Below are 7,500 nucleotides of genomic sequence, written 5' to 3'. Positions count from 1 at the left end.
GAATGGTAAAGGAATGCTGGGAAATATTTTAGGCATGTCGAGGAAATCAGTCGTTTATTTTATTTTTTTTTTATTTTTACATTTTTATTTTATTTTTGAATGGAGGAAAAATGTAAACAAATTCTTGGACATCATATTATTTATTTATTTATTTATTAATGTATTATTGAATGGGTTTGGTGTCAACAAATTTTTGGGTTCTAGAAAAAAAAATTAGGATTATAAAAAATGTTGATAAAAATATAAATAAAGAATTAATAAATGTCTCTTTATTATTATTTATTTGGCTACTACTACTTCTTCTTCTTCTTCTTCTCCTCCTCCTCCTCCTCTTCTCCTCCTCCTCCTCCTCCTCCTCCCAGCCTCTTCCATTCCCCCAGAGCCTCCCAGAAGGTTGAGGTAAGTCATAATAATTTAGTATTTTCAAGTTTTTATTTACAAATGCACAGTAGTAATGACACACACACACACAGACAGACAGACAGACAGACGACAACAACCACCACCAACCAATAAACAACAACTCAAACACTTTTGTCTGTCTCACTGAACACACACACACACACACACACACACACATTGCATACTTATATAAAGCACTATTAACAAGGCCACAAGTACTACTACTACTATTATTACTACTAACTACTACTATTATTACTACTACTACTACCACCACCACCAGTACTACTACTACTATTAAAACATTTTCCAATTGGGCGGAATGTGTGTGTGTGTGTGTGGTGTGTGTGTGTGTGTGTGTGTGTGTGTGTTGTGTGTGTGTGTGTGTGTGTGTGTGTGTGTGTGTGTGTGTGTGTGTGTGTGTGTGTGTGTGTGTGTGTGTGTGTGTGTGTGTGTGTGTGTGTGTGTGTGTGTGTGTGTGTGTGTGTGTGTGTGTGTGTGTGTGTGTGTGTGTGTGTGTGTGTGTGTGTGTGTGTGTGTGTGTATGATTGAGATTACATTGAAAAATTATACCGATTTATTTTACTAATTATTATCATTATTATTATTGTTATTGCAGACGGAGGAGGAGGAGGAGGAGGAGGAGGCATAAGAAGAGAGAAGAGGAAGAGAAGGAAACATGCTCGCTCTCTCTCGCTCTCTCGCTCTCTCTCTCTCTCTCTCTCTCTCTCTCTCTCTCTCTCTCTCTCTCTCTCTCTCTCTCTCTCTCTCTCTCTCTCTCTCTCTCTCTCTCTCTCCACCCCTCTCCTCTCACTCTCTCTTTGAAGTGAGAGGGAGTGGTGTTTGCATTAATGGTGCATTAATTAATTCATTTATTTCTTTGCATTTTAGTTTTTACAATTAATAAAATATACAAATAGATCACCAAGAGTTTTAAAAGCCCAGGAGGAGGAGGGGGGAGGGGGAGGAGGAGGAGGAGGGAAAGAGGAGGAGGAGGAGGGGAGGAGGAGGAGGAGGGGAGGAAAGGAGGAGGAGGAGGAGGAGGAGGAGGAGGAGGAGGAGGAGGAGGAGGAGGAGGAGGAGGAGGGGAGGAAAAGAGGAGGAGGAGGAAAGGAGGAGGGAGGGGAGGAAGAGGAGGAGGAAGGAGGAAAAGAGGAGGAGGAGGAAGGAGGAAAAGAGGAGGAAGGGGAGGGGAGGAAAGAGGAGGAGGAGGAAGGGGAGGAAAAGAGGAGGAGAAGGAGGAGGAAAAGAGGAGGAGGAGGAGGGGAGGAAAGAGGAGGAGGAGGGGGAGGAAAAGGAGGAGGAGGAGGAGGAGGAAAAGAAGAGGAGGAGGAGGAGGAATAGCAATAAATCAGAGAGAGAGAGAACAATGAAATAATACAATAATAATAATAATAATAATAATTCTGATGTTTTTAAGGAATTTAGGGACAAAAATCCTTTAAATATCCCTAAAAATGCACCATCTCTTAACCCTTGAAAAATATATAAATTGCCCTAAAATATTCTCTAAAAAATGCAAAATTCCCCAAAACTATCTTTCAGAAATCTTGTGCCAGAGAGAGAGAGAGAGAGAGAGAGAGAGAGAGAGAGTGTTAAAGAAAGGAGAGAGAGAGAGTTAAAAAAGAGAGAGAGAGAGAGAGAGTGTTAAAGAAAGGAAGAGAGAGAGAGTGTTAAAGAGAGAGAGAGAGAGAGAGAGAGAGAGAGAGAGAGAGAGAGAGAGAGAGAGAGAGAGTTAAAGAAAGGAAGAGAGAGAGAGAGTGTTAAAGAAAGGAAAAGAGAGAGAGTGTGTTAAAGAAAGGAAGAGAGAGAGAGAGTACATATCAAAATAAATCCAACTTTTTTCTAATTAATCTAAAAACAAAATCTCTCTCTCTCTCTCTCTCTCTCTCAAATCATTACCAATTAATATATTCAATAATAATAATAATAATAATTCTATATATAATCTGTTTTCTTATCTCTATGGAATGTTATTATTATTTTTATTATTATTATTTTTATTATTATTATCATTATTATTATTATTTGTGTTAAAATATATAAAACTGTCTTTCTTCTTCTTCTTCTTCTTCTTCTTCTTCTTCAGGCACTTAAAATCTTCCTCTCTTCCTCCTCCTCCTCCTCCTTCTCTTCCTCTTGTTCTTGTTCTTCTTCTTCTTCTTCAGGCACTTAAAAATCTTCTCCTCTCCTCCTCCTCCTCCTCCTCCTCCTCCTTCTTCCTCTTCAGGCACTTGTAACCCCTCCTCCTCCTCCTCCTCCTCCTCCTCTTCTTCTTCTTCTTCTTCTTCTTTCTTCTTATCCTCCTCCTCTTCTTCCTTCAGGCACTTGTAATCCCTCCTCCTCCTCCTCCTCTTCTTCTTCTTCCTCCTCCTCCTCCTCCTCCTCCTCACTTCTTCTTCAGAAACCCGGGAAGAGAGGCATTGATAGCTTGTGCTCTGGCTTGGAGGGAGGAGGAGGAGGAGGAGGAGGTGGAAGAGGTGGAGGAGGAGGTGGAGAACATCTTACTCATCTTCGTTCTAACCTCCTCCACGTTTGGGGGGGGGAGACCTCCACTTAGCGAGAGGGAGGGCTTACGTCTGTGGAGATGAGTGGAGATGAGTATGGGGTCAGGGGGAGATGAGTGGAGATGAGTAAGGGTCAGGGGAGGTTGTGGAGATGAGTGGAGGTCAGAGGAGATGAGGGGAGATTGATGGGGAGGTTGTTGGGGCCATGGGAGGTTGTGGAGATGAGTAAGGGTCAGGGGGAGGTTGTGGAGATGAGTAAAGATTCAGAGGAGATGAGGTGGTGATCGGGTGGAGGTTGTAAGAGTCTAGGGAGGTAGTGAAGATGAGGTGGAGATAAGTGGAGATGAGTAGAGGGCCTGGTGGAGATGAGGGTGATCAGGGGGAGGTTGTGGAGGTTAGGGAAGGTTGTATGGATCATGGGAGGTAGTGGAGATGACTGGAGATGAGTAAGGATCAGGTGGAGATGAGTGGAGATGAGTGAGAGGTCAGATGGAGGTGGTGGAGGTTGTGTGGTGTCAAGAGCAGGCAGTGGAGATGAAAGATAAGTGGAGATGAGAGGAGATGAGTGGAGATGAGAGGAGATAAGTGGAGATGAGTAAAGATCAGGTGGAGATGAGTGAGAGACCAAGAGGAGATGGTGGAAGTTGTGGAGATGAGTGGAGATGAGTTATAACAGACATACAGACAGACACACAGACATACACACAGACAGACAGACAGACAGACAGACAGGCAAAGCTTCCCCACACGCAAACAACAACAATAATAATAATAATAATAATAATAATAATAATAATAATAATAATAATAATTTCCCACAATTATTTATCTATTCAATTTACGACAAGAAATTTACTTAGTTTTGTGTGTTTCTCTCTCTCTCTCTCTCTCTCTTTCTCTTTCTTCATCTTCCTTGGGTGGTCTGTTGCCTGTGAGAAAGTTAGCTTTAATTTCTCTCTCTCTCTCTCTCTCTCTCTCTCTCTCTCTCTCTCTCTCTCTCTCTCTCTCTCTCTCTCTCTCTCTCTCTCTCTCTCTCTCTCACACACACACACACACTCAAAACCTTACTCTCACTCTCTCTCTCTCTCTCACACACACACACACACACACACACAAACCTTACAAACACTCTCTCTCTCTCTCTCTCTCTCTCTCTCTCTCTCTCTCTCTCTCACACACACACACACACACACTCAAAAACCTTACAAACTGTCTCTCTCTCTCTCTCTCTCACACTCACACACTCAAAAAACACTACAAACTTTCTACACACACACACTCTCTCTCTCTCTCTCTCTCTCTCTCTCTCTCTCTCTCTCTCTCTCTCTCTCTCTCTCACCTCTCTGGGGGGTTGGTGGCAGCTGTCTGGGTCCTTAGCGAGTATTCCTTTACCAAATCTGTCAGAGTCTCCATGTAGTCAAAGGAAGCTCCACCCAGCCATTTCTGAAGCTGTGAGAGAGAGAGAGAGAGGGTAGTGGTGGTGGTGGTGGTGGGTGGGGAGGAGAGGAGAGGAGAGAGAGAGAGAGAGAGGGACTTAATGGTTAACACACACACACAATACTACCACTACTACTACTACTACTACTACTACGACAACTACACACACTACTACTACTACCACCACAACCACACACACACACACTACTACTACTACTATTACCACAACTACACACACACACACACACACACAATACCACCACCACCACTATTACTACTACTACTACGACGACTACACACACACTACTACTACAACCACACACACACACACACACACACATGATTTCGCCAATTTCTTTCACGACAAAGGACAAAACAGTGGTTAGGAAGTGGATAGGTACAGGTGTGCTCTTTATTGCCATCCTCAGCGTCACAGCACCTCTCTTTCAATCTGAACCTGTGTCTGAACTTACTGCTTGTAACACCACCAAGGGGCTCACTAATAAATCGTACACCTTACACCCTATACCAGTCTACTAAAGCTAGCACCTTTTATTACAAATTTAATCAATCTATCATTAAGTACGGCCGATCTCTGCAACTCTCTCAAGATCACTCCCGTCCTTAAAAATCTCCCTCGATCCAACTCTCAATAACTATAGACCTATTTCTAGCCTGCCTACCCTAAGCAAGATAATTGAGAGGATCGTATCACTGCAGCTATCTTCTTACATATATGCTAACGATCTTACAGACACTCGCCAATCTGCTTATCGTTCTAATTGCTCTACTGAAGTTGCTCTCTGTCGCCTGATAAATGATGTCCTACTGCAGGCAGATAAGGGTGATGTTACTGTTCTCTTACTCCTGGATCTCTCTGGTGCCTTTGATACTGTTGGCCATAGCATTTTACTTACACGATTAGAGAATTAGTTTGGTATTCATGGCACACCTCTAAAATGGTTTAAAAGCTATCTTTTGACGTAACCACTATGTATGTGCTGGCAATGTTAAGTCTGCCTCATTCCTCTTATATGGTGTGCCTCAGGGTTCTGTTCTTGGCACCCTATTGTTTTGCATACACACACACACACACACACACACACACACACACACACACACACACACACACACACACACACACACACACCTGCAGTAGCGGCGGCAGCACGAGATGGGCAATAACATGGTCTGGGAGGAGGCAGCAGGTGAGGGCCGAGTATGCCTCCAGTAGTGCGGCCCCCACCTCTTCCCCACCCCGCCCTCCGCTGCCACCCCCGCTCGCCCCTCCGCCGCCTCCCATCGCTATGCGGCTCATACGGGGTAGCAGGACTGTTTGGGGAGGGCGTTCCGAGGCGTTTTGGGGTGTTTTGGGGTGTTTTTGGGTGTTTTTGGGGTGTTTTGGTGTGTTTTGGTGTGTTTTGGGTGTTTTGGGGTGTTTTGGGTGTTTTGGTGTGTTTTGGGTGTTTTGGTGTGTTTTTGTGTTTTGGGTGTTTTGGGTGTTTTGATGTGTTTTGTGTTTTGGTGTTTTGGGTGTGTGTTTTGGGTGTTTTGGGTGTTTTGTGTGTTTGGGTGTGTTTGGGGTGTTTTTTGGTGTGTTTTTGGGTGTTTTGGATGTTTTTGGGTGTTTTTTTTTTGGGTGTTTGGATGGTTTTGGGGTATTTCGGGGCATTTCAGGGCGGGGCGGGGCGGGGGAAAAAAAGAGAATGTTTAGTCATATTTGGTTAAGATTTGTTATCATTATTATTATTATTATTATTATTATTATTATCATTACTATTTTCTTCAACACAGACACACAGACAGACAGACAGACAGACAGGTTAGGTTAGTAGTAGTAGTAGTAGTAGTAGTAGTAGTGGTGGTGGTGGTGGTGGTTAGGTTAGGTAGACAGACAGACAGACAGACAGACAGACAGACAGACACACACACAGGTACTCACAGTGGTGTATGAGGCGGGGTGTGCAGTGTGGGCCAGGTGTGTGCAGGTGTGGGCCAGGGCCAGCTGGAACGCCTTCTGGTCACACACTCCAACGTCATCCGCCAGCGTCTCCATCTGCAGCCACACCTTGTCCAGCACCTACACACACACACACACACACACACACACACACACACAAAGAGATAAACTGATTAATAGATACATAGATAGATATATAAATAGATACATAGATATATATAAATAAAGATAGATAAATAGATAGATAGACAGATACACACACATATAGACTGACAGACAGGTAGACTGATTAGTAGATGGATAGACAGATAGACAGATATATAGATAGACAGACTGACATACATACATACATACATACAGACAGACAGACAGAATGAGAGAAGTAGGTGCTTTGAACATTATACTACATGAACTGAAGGCACAGACACACAGACAGACACACACACATACAGACATAGGGACAGTAGTAGTAGTAGTAGTAGTAGTAGTAGTAGTAGTAGTAGTAGTAGTAGTAGTAGTAGTAGTGGTGGTGGTGGTGGTGAGTGTGGTTACCTCCGGGTGAGTGGCCGTGGTGAGCGTGGTGGCGAGCGGCGTGAGTGTGGCGGCCTTTACTCTGATGTCATGGTCTGAGGCGAGAGTGACCAGCGCGGGCACCAGTCTGGCTCCCAGCGCTGCGTCCGGCACCCCCCCAACCGCCGCCCCCCACAGTGTGGCAGCGGCGGCGCGCACTGCGGGGGCACGGTGCACCACGGCTCCCCACAGCGCCCCCAGCACGGCTTCAGTGTGGCGCGGGGCGGCCATCAGCGTGGCCACACACAGCAGCGGGGCGTGCAGCGGCGCCCCGCACAGCCCCAGGATGCTGATCTGCCGCGCTAGGAACCCCTCCATCTCCCCAGAAGTCCCCGCCCCGCCCCGCCCCAGCACCGCCGCCACGTACACCACCGACACGGGCCCCGTCAGTCCCGTGTGGCCGCTCCGCACCGCCTCGGGGTCCGCCCCGTCCAGGTGAGCCAGGAAGAGTGGCGTGAGTGTGTTGGCGGTGAGCGCGGGGCCCAGGCAGCGCGGCACCTCCGAGAACAGCGACAAGAAGGCGTCCAGCGCGGGCCCCGGCCACGTCTGCAGCCCCGCCAGCGCCCCGATCAGACGGGGAAGCACAGCGCCCTTCAAGTGTTCCAGCAGCGGCCACGGAGGCAG

At 46.0% G+C, this 7,500-nt stretch overlaps 3 protein-coding genes across 3 annotated transcripts in view; 1 reads left to right on the top strand and 2 right to left on the bottom strand.

Annotated features, from left to right (window-relative positions):
* Positions 1–266, top strand: part of LOC123501850 (hypoxia up-regulated protein 1-like) — a 32,511-nt gene extending 32,245 nt beyond the window's left edge. Inside the window, 1 exon segment of the mRNA XM_045250889.1 lies at positions 1–266. This exon segment is cut by the window's left edge and continues 1,199 nt beyond it. The gene's annotated coding sequence lies outside the window, so the exon portion shown is untranslated.
* A 2,408-nt stretch (positions 267–2,674) lies between these two features.
* LOC123501274 lies at positions 2,675–5,649 on the bottom strand. The gene is made up of 3 exons (XM_045250034.1): positions 5,497–5,649; positions 4,249–4,358; positions 2,675–2,981 (listed from the first exon to the last, which is right to left on the bottom strand). The coding sequence occupies exons 1-3, from the start codon at positions 5,647–5,649 to the stop codon at positions 2,792–2,794; spliced, it is 453 nt and encodes a 150-aa protein (XP_045105969.1). The 3' UTR covers positions 2,675–2,791.
* Positions 5,545–7,500, bottom strand: part of LOC123501721 (RAB11-binding protein RELCH homolog) — a 3,964-nt gene continuing 2,008 nt past the window's right edge. The window contains 3 exon segments of the mRNA XM_045250726.1: positions 5,545–5,678; positions 6,289–6,426; positions 6,859–7,500. The exon segment at positions 6,859–7,500 is cut by the window's right edge and continues 816 nt beyond it. Of these exon segments, the coding sequence (XP_045106661.1) occupies positions 5,661–5,678; positions 6,289–6,426; positions 6,859–7,500 (798 nt within the window). The 3' untranslated portion in view covers positions 5,545–5,660.

This window comes from Portunus trituberculatus, chromosome 2, assembly GCF_017591435.1.
Source record: "Portunus trituberculatus isolate SZX2019 chromosome 2, ASM1759143v1, whole genome shotgun sequence".
NCBI lineage: Eukaryota > Metazoa > Arthropoda > Malacostraca > Decapoda > Portunidae > Portunus > Portunus trituberculatus.
Note: the sequence above shows the minus strand (reverse complement) of the source record. Positions and strands in the feature narration are given on the sequence as shown.